At 42.1% G+C, this 16,082-nt stretch overlaps 2 protein-coding genes across 4 annotated transcripts; both read right to left on the bottom strand.

Moving 5' to 3' along the window:
* Positions 1 to 1,220: 1,220 nt before the first annotated feature.
* On the bottom strand, positions 1,221 to 5,442 carry LOC118936895 (uncharacterized). Of its 2 annotated transcripts, XM_090187552.1 has the most exons (4): positions 5,330 to 5,442; positions 4,679 to 4,888; positions 4,162 to 4,292; positions 1,221 to 3,957 (listed from the first exon to the last, which is right to left on the bottom strand). In XM_090187552.1, exons 2-4 carry the CDS (start codon positions 4,878 to 4,880, stop codon positions 3,415 to 3,417), a joined length of 876 nt encoding a protein of 291 aa, XP_090043678.1. In that variant the 5' UTR covers positions 4,881 to 4,888; positions 5,330 to 5,442; the 3' UTR covers positions 1,221 to 3,414. The 2 variants fall into 2 exon arrangements, with proteins under 2 accessions (XP_090043678.1, XP_036790436.2); XM_036934541.2 differs by lacking the exon at positions 5,330 to 5,442 and having other exon boundaries at positions 4,679 to 5,199.
* A 2,785-nt stretch (positions 5,443 to 8,227) lies between these two features.
* Positions 8,228 to 11,694, bottom strand: LOC110534674 (uncharacterized). Of its 2 annotated transcripts, none has more exons than XM_021619603.3 (3): positions 11,177 to 11,694; positions 10,674 to 10,810; positions 8,228 to 10,584 (listed from the first exon to the last, which is right to left on the bottom strand). In XM_021619603.3, exons 1-3 carry the CDS (start codon positions 11,457 to 11,459, stop codon positions 9,274 to 9,276), a joined length of 1,731 nt encoding a protein of 576 aa, XP_021475278.3. In that variant the 5' UTR covers positions 11,460 to 11,694; the 3' UTR covers positions 8,228 to 9,273. The 2 variants fall into 2 exon arrangements, with proteins under 2 accessions (XP_021475278.3, XP_021475279.3); XM_021619604.3 differs by having other exon boundaries at positions 10,680 to 10,810.
* Between the last annotated feature and the right edge of the window lie 4,388 nt (positions 11,695 to 16,082).

Here is a 16,082-nt window from a genome sequence, read left to right as displayed (position 1 = left end):
GCCATCAGGCCATGGGGTATTTCCAGACTGAAAGGATTTAATAGCCTCAAAAAGTTATTCTTCTGTAATTTGGCCTTCGCAGGGATTTTTCTGTACATTTGTTAATTTTCCATTTTTTTTATATTATTTGGAAAGAATTCCTTACCATAATCTTCATTCAGTGGGGTAGGGTGGGACGGAAAATAGAACATCTGCCTAAAATAATTAGCTTCCTCTTTAAAAATATCATTTGGAGAATCATAATGACTCTGTCTTCAGTAACGAGTTTCTGAAAATTATTTTTTTAGCATTCCTGTATTGGAGATTCAAGAAGAAATGTGTGCATTTTTCTCCATATTCCATCCAGTTTGCTTTATTTTTGTAATAGATCACATTAGATCATTCTTGAATAAGTTCCTCAAGTTCTTTTTGTTTTTCCTCTAACTTATTTCGTATCTCTGTAGTATTGTTTTTATTGCTATCAACCTGTACTATTAGTTAATGGATTTCCCTTGTTAGTCTTGTCTTGTTAGTCCAGAAACGTATTTTTTTTAATTATTGATGAATATTGAATTCAATGACTCCTGAAGGTACATTTAAAGGTATCCCAAACAATAAGGGGATTTGCTGAACCTATATTATACTGGATTTGTTTTTGTCTTAGTTAAAAAACAAGTTGTCCTCCAGTAAAGTTTGATTAAATTTCCAATATCCCCGTCCAAGTGGAAAATCTATTAGAGTTATGTGAATGCCAATTAGATGATGATCCGGTCGCATTCTATCTCCTATTAACACTTTTTAAACTTTTGATGCAAGAGAGAAATATACAAGAATGTAGTCCAGACGACTAGCTTGATTAAGTCTCCTCCATCGGGGTTTTTTAGTCTCCAAATATCCACTATTTCTAATGTGTCCATGGTATGTGGGATTTCCTTAAGGGCATGACGGTGATAGTTTTGTAGAGTGATCACCTTTACGGTCCATTGAGGTACTTAACACTGTGTTATAGTCTCCTACCATATGCTTGTTTTTATTGTTCCCCTCTAATCAGAGACTGATTTAGCACACCAAGTGGGTCCAATTAAGTATCCGGTAGAACAAAACCAGCAGACTCCTGACCTCGTAGGGTAAGAGTTGAATACCCCTGATCTACAGCCTCCACAATCATCATCGTTGCCACATTTCTATAGAGGGAGAATTGACTGGTACATCGTGGTAGGAACTGAACTGAGATAATTGAGTGCGCTCAAATGTTATTTTCTATTTATTTTTTACTAACCTAATTGGCACAGTGAAAAGAAGGATGCCTGTACAGAATAAAAAAACATGCATCCTGTTTGCAATAAGGCACTAAAGTAATACTGCAAAAGATATGGCAAACCAATTAACTTTTTTCCTTAAAACAGAGATGTGTTTGGGGAAAATCCAATACAACACATTACTGGGTACCACTGTCCATATTTTCAAGCATAGTGGTGGCTGCATCATGTTATGGGTATGCTTGTAATTGATAAGGACTGTGGTGTTTTTCAGGATAAAAGAGAAACGGAAGTTAAGAGTTAAGTACAGGCTGCATCATGTTCTAGATATATCTATTTGATAATTTAAAACACAATACAACCACATGTGGATAATGCATTTAAAATCATTGAGGATGACACAAAAAAGTTTGAAAACGTATTTCCATTGTCGTCCTCTTAAATAAATGGCCCAAACGATTTAACTAACATAACATGGCCTACACAGTAGACCTAGCCTACTAGGAATACTTGGGTTACAGATTTAATAATGAATACATTTTTTGAACTTTTGCAGTGCTTTTCAAAGACTCTCAAAGCGTATAAAAAGTAAAACAAACAAAAAATGTAAATGATGGAGATTAAAAGCCTCAGGCAGCATGGGATGAAGTTGAGGCAGTTTGGGCTTTAGTGTCAGTGGAAAGGCAGTGGAGGGGGCATCGATGGGACAGACACGGTGAAACAAAGACAGTCTGAAGAAACAGGCCCAGAGCTCTTCAACAGCCTACCACACCGCACCTCACCTCACCTCACCTCACCTCTGGTCAATCACTCCATTGGAGCAGCTTCTCTGGTACTCCATTGCCAGGAATGTAGCACCCACCTGGTTGATGCCACGGCTGCTGAAAAGCACACAAAAAGCCACCGCATCTTGGCAGTGGTTAGGAGCATTCCCTGAACTTCCTCTGTTACTTCTGGACACAGCATGCAGTCCTTGTTGTAATATTTCCGAACAGATTAAACAAAAAGTCAAATTATTTGAATCCAAACAGCCAGCCAGCTAGCTATCAAGACAAAATACTTTTCATCGCGATCCTGCAACTCTGAGAGTCAAGACCATATGATATAGTGATAAACCCCTAGAACAGCCAAAACAAAAATAAATATAAAAATGAAGAAAAAAAATATGTACAATATTCACAGAACTCTCTTCCTAGGCTTATGGGTATGCTTGTAATTGTCAAGGACTGGGGAGTTTATCAGGAGAAAAAATAACAGAATGTTGTCTAGCTATGATCAACAACCAACTTGACAGAGCTTGAAGAATTTTGAGAAGAATAAATGGGCAAATGTTGCACAATCCAGGTGTGGCATGCGCTTAGAGACTTACCCATAACTATAATTGCTGCCAAAGGTGATTCTAACATGTATTGACTCAGGAGGTTGAATACTAATCTAATAAAGATGGTGTTATTTTTCTTTTTTTAAAACAAATTTTAGTAAAAAAAAATTCACTTTAACATGTTTTTTTGTGTAGATCATTGACAATTTTTTATTTATTTTTTTAAATCCCACTTTGTAACAACAAAATGTGTAAAAAGCCAAGGGTTGTGTATACTGTATTTATGGCACTGTATACTGTATATATATATATATATATATATATGGGTATGCTTATATATATATATATATATATCTCTTATACTGTATATTACACAATGCCTGGATGCAAAATTCTACCCAGGAATATTAAACACTGAAATCTGTTACTCTCGTGATTCTCAATGCATCTGTGGGTCTTTTTTGTTGACAGGGTTTGATCTAAACTATCGAGTGGAATGGTTACTTTCTTTGTTATACAGTGGAATGTTTTTTCTGCTGGTGTATCGTGAGGCAGCTCCTCTCTGAGAACCTCTTCGCACAGCTAAATAGTTTCTCCCCTGTGTGGACCCTCTGGTGCCTCTTCAGGCTGCCAGCCTGGGCAAAGTGCATGTGACACTGGGTACAGCTGAAGGATTTCTCCCCTGTGTGAACTCCTTGGTGGATCTCCACCTTCTGCGAGCAACTGAAGCCTTTGTTACAGAACATGCAGAGCATCCGTTTCTCTTTGCCTGATGTTGCTCCCCCTCCCTGAGCCTGCGCTCTAGCCCTGTAATTTGAGTTCAATACCTGATCGAAAAGGACGTGGCCATGTGAATCAGAAGGCCCCATCGACGTAGACACTGGGTCGCAATCCCTGGACGCGTGTAAAATATATTTTGATTTGTCTATGCGCATTCCATGTGGAAGGAACGTCACCCTCCACTTTCACAGTCACATCATCTACGATCAGACCCTCCCCTTTCTTATCTAGGCACCCTTCAGAGTATACACTACTACTGTACCGGTTCAAGTCACCTCTAGATGGATCAGTTTGTGTCTCTAAACCCAAGGGCATGCCAGGGTCCATCTCTGTGGTATAAGAACAAGACAGATCATTGCCAGTCTCGTCACCGAAATCTCGATGGGAATGAACTTTCCTCAGGCTTGTGCTATTGTAAAGTAAATACTCTGAGCTGGGAGCAGGACAGCCCCAGTCGGTGAGTAAATACCTTTGTGTTACAGTTACAGTTTTTGTGTCTGTCTCTAGAGGGGGTAGTCCATCCTCTCCAGTCTGGATGTCTCTGCTGTGCCGTGGGTCCTCTTCTCCTTCAGACCTCTTCTGCTTGACCCCAGGACCTGCAGCCTCTGCATATGCATACTGACATAAGAAGAGAGGAGGTTATTACCAGTACATGAGTTGAATTGGATAACAATGTCGTAGGGAAGTCTCACAAGCTCCCCTATGGCAGATAAGAGGATGTACATGTAAGCAAGTGAATAGCTGAGGGAAGCTTTTCTGAAATAAACAGGCCACATTTGATTTACAAAGTAACACATGTTAATGTAACACTATTACACTAACCTCTATCACGATAATGTGCTGGGTTGAGGTTCCACTCCCCTCATCAACAGTGATTGGTTGGTCATCTCTCCATGTATTGTGTTCTGCTGGCTTCACAAAGCTCCTGTGGCCTCCAGTGAGATGTCCTTCACCTGAGAAAATTATTGGGGGAAAAGAGTTAGGTCAGCTACTGTCAATGCTCAATGGTACATTTTACACTGTTTACAGTTTTGACACTGTCTAGAAATTGACAAGGATGTAAGGTAACACTTCTTATAACTTATTGATATACTATTTATTGATTGATGTATTATGTTCCATTGCATCACTTTGTTTTCATTCAGTAAATAATAAGAAATGCAGCAAATCAAGAATCTGATTCAAATATGCTAGTGTCTTTGTGCAAGATATTAATCAGGCGAATTATTGCATATATTCCTAAAACTGACCAAGACTCAATTCTGGTTAACACATCTGATCACATGCTAAGTTGAACGGGGCGACAGGCCGTGCAGCCTCGGCCTTCTGCTAAATGTACCTCTTGCCATTCCTCTGTAATGGTCGAGGATCTTGACAATACTGGCGAGGACGCGCTCCCGTGCCACCTTCAGTTCCAGGTGTTTCCTCCGCAATACCCTGTTTTCTTTCTGGTTTTGAGTTATTTCCAAACGAAACACTGCATAGTCGTCGTCTACGAGTTTACAGATTTCTTCCACTGCAGCATTTGCTAGCACCTTCATGATGGAGGCTATTTGAGTGTGAAAAACCATACAGTCAGCCATTGTTAGCTAACGTTAGCAGTTAGCTAGGGTTACATAGATAACATCATCAACCAAGTCCTTAACCCGAATTAGACACTATATGTGTTAAGTATGTGACGCTGTGCAGTTAAATTAGTCATTTTAAGTTTCAGGGTTTAAATAAACGTCTAAATAACAATACAAACGCTAACGTAGAAATTGTTCTTAGTCACTTCACTTCCGTTTACTTATTTTTCTTCATGTGAGTTTCCAGCAGACTAGACGCTGTACTGTGAATTGCTGTTTCTCTCAGGTCGTAATGCGAATTAATAATAGCCTCACACCAGTAGGTGCAGGCCGGTGGAATACAGAAACGACAACAGCTCCCTTGTTATTTCGCTGTGCCTATCATTTGAGCTCAAAATTGTTACAAGCGAAAATGCGGTTACCCAACTCAGTCAGCTCACAGAAAATTGTCCTCCTATCCTCAGCATACCACCAACAATATAACAGGACATACTTCAATCTCTACCTTGCCACATTCCCATCTGGGTGTTTCCTCACTAACAATAACCCATTTCCCAATCCACAATGTCCCAACCTCAGCCTTGTCAACAAAACCGCATCCCTCCTTTCACTCCCCAGATACCTATTGACCTTCCTCACAGAATTCTGGATAGAGAAAAACTGCCTTCCTCTCGCTCCCACTCACCTTGCCACTCCTGGGTCAATCCCTCTGCTGTGATGCTCCTACACCCCCCCCTAATGGGACCACCACTTCTACCTCCTCCCTCTTCAGAGCTGCCTTCGCTACCTTATCTGCTGCCTCATTTCCCCCAACCCCAACATGAGCTGGGACCACTGTTCCCTTAATTTCTGGGGGGGGCACTGAAGAAATTTCAGTTCGTGGGGATGGAAACTTGAATGTTGTGAGAATTTAGTGCATTTACCCGCTTTAACTTGCAGTTTTAGACTATTCAATTGGCTGTTGTGGATATTTGAACATAATGTGCTCCTATCAGTGGCCTTCCAACAAAACCAATGTTGCAATAACATTTTCACATGGAAATAGCTTTTGATTTTTATGATATTTGAATTTATTATGGATCCCAATTAGCTGCTGCCTCTTCCTAGGGTCCAGCAAAATGAAGGCAGTCAAAAAACATTATAATACATTCAAAACAGATTTCACAACACACTAAGTGTGTGCCCTCAGGCCCCTACTCCACTACTACATATCTACAACACGAAATCCATGTGTACGTGTGTGTGTGTGTGTGTGTGTGTAGTGCGTATGTTATCATGTGTGTATGTGTTTATGGCGGCAGGTAGCCTAGTGGTTAGCGCGTTGGACTTGTAACCGAAGGGTTGCAAGATCAAGTCCCAGAGCTGACAAGGATCTGTTGTTCTGCCTTTGAACAAGGCAGTTATTAACCCACTGTTCCTAGGCCCACAAAAAAAAATGTGTGCCCATGTCTCTTCGCTGTCCCATAAGGTGTATTCTTATCTGTTTTTTTAAATCAAATTTGACTTTTCGCATCAGTTCCTTGATGTAGACAGAGTTCCACGTAGTCATGGCTCTATGTAGTACTGTGTGCCTCCCATAGTCTGTTCTGGACTTGGGGATTGTGAAGAAATCTCTGGTGGCATGTCTTGTGAGGTATGCATGGGTGTCCGAGCTGTGTGCCAGTAGTTCAAACAGACAGATGTCAATACCTCTCACAAATACAAGTAGTGATGAAGTGAATCTCTCCTCCACTTTGAGCCAGGAGAGATTGACATGCATATTATTAATGTTAGCTCTCTGTGTACATCCAAGGGCCCGCCATGCTGCCCTGTTCTGAGCCAATATAGCCTACATTAGCCTATGTGGTGTTTTTTTTTTTTAACTAGACCTACAAGGACATTTTATTGATCCGACAGTATTTTTAATGTAGAGATTCCGGTAAAAATCTTTGTTTCCTACCAATTATTATTGGATTATTCACCATGGTAACCAGTTAGTATAAAAACAGAATTAGAAGTTATTTCTCGGTTTTCAGTCAGCTTTCGTGGAGACCAGACTGTTTTTCCTTTGCAGGGATATTTGTACGTTTTTGACCAAATGTAAGTCAGAACAAATACTTATTTCACTTTTATAATATTCCTGTTGTTATATGTAAAAACAAGTCATTTGTGTGTAGAGGGGGAACTTTCTTCACCAGTTCTCTTGCCATTTTGTACTATTATGTGACTAGCCTATTCCATTTGGTTTATCTAATGTTAATTCTCCTGTGAGGAATTATGGTGTGTTATTTTTCTCTTGTTGTAAATTGTCTCTAGAGATTGCTGACACTACTATTTAAAGGTGCAATACGTAACTTTTTGGGCAACGCGACCAAATTCACATAGAAATGTGAGTGTTAGACGTGTCATTCTCATTGAACGCAAGTCTAAGACACTGTAGATCTGTTCTCTGTGCACTATATCTATGCTTCCCGTTTTTTTGTGTCTTACTGAATACACAATATGTTTGGTTATTGAAAAGGTATTTCACAGCGGTTTAGATGGTACAATGATTCTCTACACTATACATTGCTTGTTTTGTCACCGAAACTGAAATGAGGAGAACTATTAGAATTTTAGCAATAAATGGCAGAGCGATTTCTGCATATTGCATTGTAATATTGTTTATTGAATTGAATTTACATTGTAGTAATTTGATCTTCTATCCTGCTGCTCCAGTTTAAACTGTTCTGCCTGCGGCTATGGAACCTTGACCCGTTCACTGTACGTGCTACCTGTCCCAGACCTGCTGTTTTCGACTCTCTCTCTACCGGTCATCTATGAACATTTGAACATCTTGGCCATGTACTGTTAAAATCTCCACCCGGCCCAGCCAGAAGAGGACCCCTCAAAGCCTGGTTTCTTCCTAGGTTTTGGCCTTTCTAGGGAGTTTTTCCTAGCCACCGTGCTTCTACATTTGCATTGCTTGCTATTTGGGGTTTTAGGCTGGGTTTCTGTAAAGCACTTTGTGACATCGGCTGATGTTAAAAGGGCTTCATAAATAAATTTGATTGATTGATTGATCTGTAAGGTCCCTCAATCGAGTAGTGAATTTCAAGCACAGAATCAACCATGAAGACCAGGGAGGTTTTTTCAATGCCTTGCAAAGAAGGGCACCTATTGGTAGAATTGTAAAATAAAAAAGCAGACGCTGAATATCTCTTTGAGCATGATGAAGTTATTAACTACACTTTGGATGGTGCATCAATACACCCAGTCACGACAAAGAAACAGGCGTCCTTCCTAACTCAGGTGCCAGAGAGGAAGGAAACTGCTCTGGGATTTAACCATGAGGCCAATGGTGATTTTAAAACAGTTAAAGAGTTTAATGGTTGTGATAGGAGAAAACAGAGGATAGATCAACAACATTGTAGTTACTCCATAATATTAACCTAAATGACAGAGCGAAAAGAAGAAAGCTTGTACAGAAAAAAATATATATTCCAAAACATGCACCCTGTTTGCAACATGGCACTTCAGTAATAAACTTTGCCCTGAATACAAAGCATTTTGTTTGGGGCAAATCAAACACAACATATCACCGAGTACCACTATTTTCAAGCATAGTGGTGGCTGCATCATGTTATGGGTATGCTTGTCATTGGCAAGGACTAGGGAGTTTTTTGGGTGGAAAATAAAGTAGTTGAATGGAAGTAATGAAATAGGCATTTGTGAACATGATATCTCCTACACAGTACAAACACAATATGTAAGAGACTCATTAGGCTTATACACTGAGTGTAAAAAACATTATGAACAAAAAGCTCTGATAGACTGACCAGGTGAATCCAGCTGAAAGCTATGATCCCTTATTGATGTAATTTGTTAAATCTACTTCAATCAGTGTAGATGAAGGGGAGGAGAACAGTTAAAGAAGGAATGTTAAGCCTCGAGGCAATTGAGACAGGTAAATGGGCAAGACAAAAGATTTAAGTGCCTTTAAATGGGGTATGTAGGTACACTGGTTTGTGTCAAGAACGGCAACGCTGATGCGTTTGTCTATGTGTATCAAGAATGGTCCACCACAAAAAAACTTGACACAAATGTGGGCCAGCATCCCTGGGAAATGCTTTCGACATCTTGTAAAGTCCATGTCCCGACGAATTGCGTCTGTGCTGAGGGCAAAAGGGGGTGGTACAACTCATTATTAGGAAGGTGTTCTTAAAGTTTCATACACTCAGTGTATATCACACAATGCCTGGATGCAATATTCAACACTGAAATCTGTTACACTCATCATTCCAAAAGAATCTGTGGATCTTTTCCACTGACAACAATACCAATTTCTCTTTGCGCAGGGTTTCATCTAAACTTCAGAGGATATCGAGTGGAACAGTTACTTTCTATGTTATAGAGTGGAATGGTTTTTCTGCTGGTGTATACTGAGGTAGCTCCTCTCTGAGAAGCTCTTCCCGCAGTGTGTACAGGCAAACTGCTTTTCTCCCGTGTGGACCTTCAGGTGCATCTTCAGGTTGCCAGCCAGGGCGAAGCGCATGTCACACTGGGTACAGCTGAAGGGTTTCTCCCCTGTGTGGACCCTCTGGTGCCTCTTCAGGTCACCAGCCTGGGAGAACCTCTTCTCACACTGGGGGCAGCTGAAGGGTTTCTCCCCTGTGTGAACCCTCTGATGTCTCTTCAGGTTGCCAGCCAGGGCGAAGCGCATGTGACACTGGGTACAGCTGAAGGGTTTCTCCCCAGTGTGGACCCTCTGGTGAATTTCCACCTTCTGAGGGCAGCTGAAGCCTTTGTTACAGAACATGCAGAGGAACCGTTTCTCTTTACTATTGCTTGATGTTGTTCCCCCTCCCTGAGCCTGGGCTCTAGCCGTGTCGTTTGAGTTCAAAACCTGATCGAAAAAGACGCTGCCGTGTGAATCGGAAGGCCCCATCGAAGTGGACACTGGGTCGCGATCCCTGAACGTGTGTAAAGGGGAGTGGGTGGCGACATTTAGATTTGTCTTTAAGCTTCCCCTGTAATCTAAGAAATCTCTGCCCTGTGAGTTTCCTTCTCCTAAGTGAGTCTCGTCTACATTCCATGCCAGAGGAGCATCCCCCTCCACTTTCACAGTCACCTCATCTACGACCAGACCCTCCCCTTTCTCATCTTGGCACCCTTTAGAGTATACACTACTACTGTACTGGTTCCAGTCTCCTCTAGACAGATCAGTCTGTGTCTCTAAACCCAAGGGCATGTTGCCAGGGTCCATCTCTGTAGAGTAAGAACAAGACGGATCATTGCCAGTCTCTAACGTGTTACCAGAGTCCCGATGGGAATGAACCGTCCTCGGTCTCGGGTTACCGTAAAGTAAATACTCTGATCCAGGAGCAAGTGGACAGCCCAGTCTCCCCAGCTCCTGTCTCTCTGGGTCTAGCCTGTGGTCAGATCTTGTGTGTAAAAGCCTTTGTGTTACAGTTAAAATCTTGGTGTCTGTCTCTGACTTGAGGGTGGCGTTCGGCGTTCCACTGACCTCCGTGATGCTGCATCGCGTCCTGGGCTGGGGCACAGTGGTGGATAAGTGATCCGTGGCTACAGGGGGCACTAGTACAGCCGCTGCTCCAGTCTGGATGTCTCTGCTGTGTTGTGGGTCCTCCTCTCCTTCAATCCTCTCCTGCTTGACCAGAGATGATCCTCCAGGAGCTGCAGCCTCTACATCTGCAGACTGACACATGAAGAGATGAGGTTATTACCGGCACATGAGTTGAATTGGATAACAAGTAACTGTAATTATTTGTAATGCAGCACAATTACATTAACCTCTATCAAGATAACGTGCTGGGTTGAGGTTCCGCTCCCATCATCAACAGTGATTGGTTGGTCATCTCTCCATGTGTTGTGTCCCGCTGGCTTCACAAAGCTCCTGTGGCCTCCAGTGAGATGCCCTTCACCTGAGAGAGTGATTGGAGGAAAAGAGGTGGTTAGGTTAGCTACTGTCAATGCTCAACACTATATTGTAACACTATTAATACTGTCTACCATTGGCAAGGATGTAAGGTAACACTCATAACTTCTTGATATACTATTTATTGATCGCTGTATTATGTTCATGCATCATATTGTTTTCATTGAGTAAATAATAGTAAATCAAGATTCTTGTTAGAACATGATAGATAATAAGAGGAATTGTTGCATACTATCTAAAAACTGACCAAGACCCAATTCTGGGTAATACATCTACACAGGTGCATAGCGGAACGTTGCGAAAGGCAATACGCTACAAATGAAGGGCAGCCTCGGCCTTCTGCAAAATGTACCTCTTGCCATTCCTCTGTATCGGTCGAGGATCTTGACACTACTGGGACGACTGGCGAGGACGCGCTCTCGTAATGTCTTCTCTGCGCGCTCCCGTGCCACCTTAACTTCCAGTAGTTTCCTCCGCAATGCCCTGTTTTCTTTCTGGCCTTGAGTTATTTCTAAACGAAACACTGCATAGTCGTCATCTACTAGTTTACAGATCTCTGCCACGGCTGAATTCGCTAGCACCTCCATGATGGAGGCTATTTGAGTGTGAAAAATCATACAGTTAGAGTTAGCCATTGTTAGCAGTTAACTAGCGTTACCTAGATAACATCTATCAACCAAGTCCTGTAACCAACGCAAATTAAACACAACATGCGGTAAGCATGTGATACTTTGCAGTTAAATTAGTCAGATTTTGAGTTCCAGGGTGTTAATAAACGTTTAAATAACAACAATAAAAAGGCTAACGTGTTAATTATTCTTGGTCACTGTTCGTGTCCATTAACTTCTTCGTGTGTGTTTCCCACAGACTAGACACTGTATTGGGGTTTGCTGCATTCCACAGGTCGGAGTGTGAATTGCACATTTTGTTACAAAAAGCAAATAAAAATGGGAAAAGGGAAATGGAAAAATAGATTTCACCACCATCTAACCTTACTCATTAGAGGTCTTCTCATATCCCGAAATTGCGATCTGAACCGAATTGGATCTGTGAAATTCCCATCCAACACCTACAGGACCCAGTCATTTTTTGAAAATCTATTCCAATTTGAATCCGAGGTGGGTCGACCCAAACTATGTCAGAGATGAGGGTGAATCAGAGTGGGTCTGGTCTGTATCGGACCCAAATGGTATCGCACCCAAATGGATGCAAAATATGTTTTTAAAATTTAGCTTTATTGCTATGTAAGCCAGCAGAGTCGTTTTGACTTGTCTGGCAGGCAGTTAGCCATTTATCACAACTCTCAGTTCCATGACATTACACAAGTCATTGTACTAAGGCATCTTCTGTATGGGGAAGTTTTGTTAATTAAGAGCCCTGATGCCCAGTTTGAACATTAACACGCGTCACTTGCGGTACGGTTTTGGAAGCATAAGGACCTTATCTTTAATATCAGGTAGAATAATTGTATTAAAACTAAAAGTTAAATTGATACACACATTGATAGTGTTCCCACACGGCCATATCTCCCATGTTACAGCGCTTGTTTTATGGAAAACAGCCAGAAGACAAGCGGAGACCACCTGTGCTAATTAGCTATCTAGCATGTTCTGAACACCTGTGTGTAATCTAACTCGGGAAGTGTAGTTTGGTCTGATGGAGGCCCCCATAGCTGTATGGATCTGTGTTAGAGTAAGTGAACCTTTCTTGCTTGTGAAAGGTAAGGACCATGTTTTTCGAAAGCCATATCACAAGTGATGATGTTGAAACAGCGTCAGCAGGATTGTAGTTCACATGAGGCAGTCCATGGCTGAAAACTGTAGGGAGAAGATTGAATGCGGCCTTGAGTTTTCGAGAGCTAGTAGACAGTAAAAGTTACCATTTCACAAGTATTTGGGGGGGTTTGGATGTTCTATGTGTGAGGGGAGTGCATTCTAGAGGCTGGGTGCACAGCAGCCTGGGCACCCATGGTGGAGAGGTAAATTTGGGGGTGACAAGGAGACCAGCCGAGGGGGAGCAAGCGGGGGCATAGGCTAGGAGAAGGTCAGAGAGGTAGGTGGGTGCCAGGTTGTGGGTGGTGAGGAGTGTCTTAAAGTTAATATGGAATTACACAGGGAGTCAGTGTGGATTGGTGTGATGTGTTCTGTTGATCTGGTGCAGCAGAGTTCTGGACCAGTGGAAGTCTGTTGGTGAGTTTGGGTGGGAGGGTGTTGCAATAGTGATGAGGGTTTAGGTGCTGGAGTGTGACAGTGAGGGGTGAAGCCTGGAGATATTGCAGAGGTGAAAGAATGCTGTCCTGGCGATGGTTTTTATTTGGGGTTGAATGAGAGGGAACTGTCCAGGAGGCGTTTGACTTGTGTTGGCAGAGCCCAGGGAAACCATCTATAGCGGAAGTTGTGATGTTTTGGAGAGAGTGGATTTGTAGCGGATGAGCTTGACCTCTGTCTTGTTACTGGTAAGTTTTAGATTCATGATTATCCAGCTCCGAATGTCTTGAAGGCAGCTGATGTGGGAGGGAGGGGAGTGGGGGGTTTGGTGGAGAGGTAGAGTTGGGTGTCATCAGCATAGCAGAAGTGAACTTGATCTGTGATATTTCAGTTGCACAAACTGTTGGCGGTCAGTGAGGTAGGAGAAAAACCAGGAGAGTGCAACACCCATGACACCAAGACCAGCCAGACATTCCATGAGGAGTGGACGGGAGAGGGTATCGAAGGCTGTACTCTGGTGGATGAGAATCAGGATGGATAGCAGTCCTGAGTCAGCTGCACGAAGGAGATCGTTGGTGATTTTTGACCAGGGCTGTTTCAGTGCTGTGTTTGGAGCGGAAACCGTAATGGAATGGTTTGTGAAGGTTATTGAAGTTGAGTGGCCACAACCTGCTCCAATATTTTGGAGAGGAAGGTAAGGTTTGAGATGGGAACAAAGTTGTTCAGGACATCGGGGTCAGCAGTCAGCTTTTTGAGGATGGAGGGTATGATGCCAGTGGTGAAGGAGGAGTTTATTATGCCAGTGAGGACGGGAGGGAAGTACTGAACTTGTGGCGCTGTTTGGGGGAGGGGTCTGCAGGGAAGTTTTCAGGAGGCTGAAGTAGGCGGTTCACTGTGGAGAAGATACATTTTTTGTTTTTTACCAGAGTTGATGAGGTCGGAGTAGTAAGATGTTCTTGCAGCTGAGAGGGCGTTCTTTTATATTTTAACAGGTGATCTGTTTGTGCTTGAGAAGGACGTACCAGACCAGTCCTCTTGCAGCCGTCCACTGGCTTTTAACTGGCGTATCTCGGCGGCGTACCAGGGAGCAGTGGATGAAAGAGACTGAGCAGGTTTTGAGGGGAGCGAGGGAATCCAGGGAAAAGGAAAGGCAGTCATTGCAGTTAGTGATGAAGGGACTGGGAATAAGGACTGGGGTATGTATTAATAGCAGCACTATGTTGGTTGATTTAGTGGTCTCAAACCAGTCAGCTTATTAACATTATGGACAAATATAGGCCCATTGCAATTATTGACAATGAAAGAGGTAGGAATGTTGTTCCTTTGTCATATAATTGCTACATTTACTATCAATATAGCATTAAATATCATTTTCCAGATTGTATTTTGGCAATTATTTTTCACAATGTGAATATTTGGTCACAACTGAGACAACCTGGTTCGATTTGGATTTGGCAAAACCAGTGGCCTACACGGTACAAACACAATATATAACAGGCTTTTTTAGGCTTATACAATGCCTTGCAAAAGTATTCATACCACAAGGATTTCTTCAAAAATTTTTGTGTTACAAAGTGCGATTAAAATGGATTTAATTGTCATTTTTTGTCAACAATCAGCAATAAAATCCTTCCCCAGTCTCTGGTGTAAAGACTGAAGCAGTATTTTGCCAGTGCTTAACTGTATCCGTTTCTTTTTATCCTGAAAAACTTTTTGTCAATGTCAAGCATTCCCATACCATGATGCAGCCACCACCTTTTTGAAAATAAGGAGGCAGTTACTCAGTGATGGGTTGTGTGGATTTGCCCCAAACATAAGGCTTTGCGTTCATGCCAAAAAGTGTATTCCTTTTTTGCAGCCTTGTTGCATACAAGATGCATGTTTTGGAATAATCATATTCTGTATATTTGTGTTCTTCTTTTCACACTATCATTTAATTGATTGTGGAGTCATTACAATGTTGTTGAACCATCCTCAGTTTTCTCCCATCACATTCATTGAACTCTGTTTTAAAATGACCAATGCCCTAATGGTGAAATCCCTGAGCAGTTTCATGCCCGGCAGTTTCCTTCCACCCAGTCCTCAGTTCAGCAGGACGGCTGTATCTTTAATGTGTCTGGGCACCGCGGCGCTGCTGCTCTAGAGACTAATTATATCATTGAGGTACTCTTGCCGCCTTGTGGCAAAAATCGGAACTACAGTCTTTTTTTCCTGTTTATTTTTTTCTGACAACGATGTATTGAGAGCGCTGTTTATCGTTAACCAACATAGAAGTGTGTTCATCAACATATTTTTTAACGTAACTTTAGTGGCATGGCATCTTATAATGGTGATGAACCCAAATTCACTGCTGGGAGGGGAAGGTTTTTCTCATACTCTGATCAAACCCCTGTAAATTGTGTAGGTGCAGGAGGTTCCCCCATGTTTTGCTCCACAAAAAAATTGGATGAAAGCCCTTCATCTAGTGTTAATCCAAATGCCCCTGTAGATGGTCTAGCTGAGCTGGTCACTCAGCTAGCCTGGGAAATAGGGAGCTCCATTAGGGAAGAACTACAGAGTGGCAGGTCCAGTACTTATGAGCCACCAGTAAGTACAGAAAAGATAAGTGATCATCATTCAGAGTCAGTAGGATATGTAGATCTCAGTCAAATTAAGTTCATCATGCAATCAGACATAAAGGAACCTCCTACATATAGAGGAGATGGTACAGACAAATGCTCCATTCATGAATGGGAGGAGTTGATGAGAATATACTTGAGGAGGAAGGGATGTCCTGTTGGGGAACAATCAGATGAGATGATTAGTCGATTATCTGGCAAAGCAAGAGACATGGTAAAGATAAATGTACGCAATGAGACAACCGTTGATCCTACAGAGAAGCCAGAGATTGTATTTGACATTCTGAAACAGAATTTCAGTGAATTGGCCTATTCATGCATGCCCTTGGCCGATTTTTACAATACTAAACCTGTACCCGGAGAAGCTGTTATGGAGTACTGGGTTCGATTGAACAAGGCCGTAGATGTCGCTGACGAGGGCCTTAAGAGACAA

This window comes from Oncorhynchus mykiss, chromosome 10 (genome assembly GCF_057628025.1).
Source record: "Oncorhynchus mykiss isolate SJ-2025 chromosome 10, ASM5762802v1, whole genome shotgun sequence".
Taxonomy (NCBI): Eukaryota; Metazoa; Chordata; class Actinopteri; order Salmoniformes; family Salmonidae; genus Oncorhynchus; species Oncorhynchus mykiss.
The sequence above is the reverse complement of the archived record's forward strand: the minus strand, read 5'-3'. Positions and strand labels throughout refer to the sequence as shown.

Excerpts from the sequence above, each read along its gene's own strand:
- LOC118936895 (XM_036934541.2), bottom strand. The coding sequence starts at position 4,922 with ATGGCTGACTGTATGGTTTTTCACACTCAAATAGCCTCCATCATGAAG. Across the intron at positions 4,293-4,678 it reads TTACAGAGGAATGGCAAGAG|GTGAAGGACATCTCACTGGA; the intron begins GTACATTTAGCA and ends TAATTTTCTCAG. Across the intron at positions 3,958-4,161 it reads AGCACATTATCGTGATAGAG|TATGCATATGCAGAGGCTGC; the intron begins GTTAGTGTAATA and ends TTCTTATGTCAG.
- LOC110534674 (XM_021619603.3), bottom strand. The coding sequence starts at position 11,459 with ATGGCTAACTCTAACTGTATGATTTTTCACACTCAAATAGCCTCCATC. Across the intron at positions 10,811-11,176 it reads ATACAGAGGAATGGCAAGAG|GTGAAGGGCATCTCACTGGA; the intron begins GTACATTTTGCA and ends TCACTCTCTCAG. Across the intron at positions 10,585-10,673 it reads TTATCTTGATAGAGGTTAAT|TCTGCAGATGTAGAGGCTGC; the intron begins GTAATTGTGCTG and ends TTCATGTGTCAG.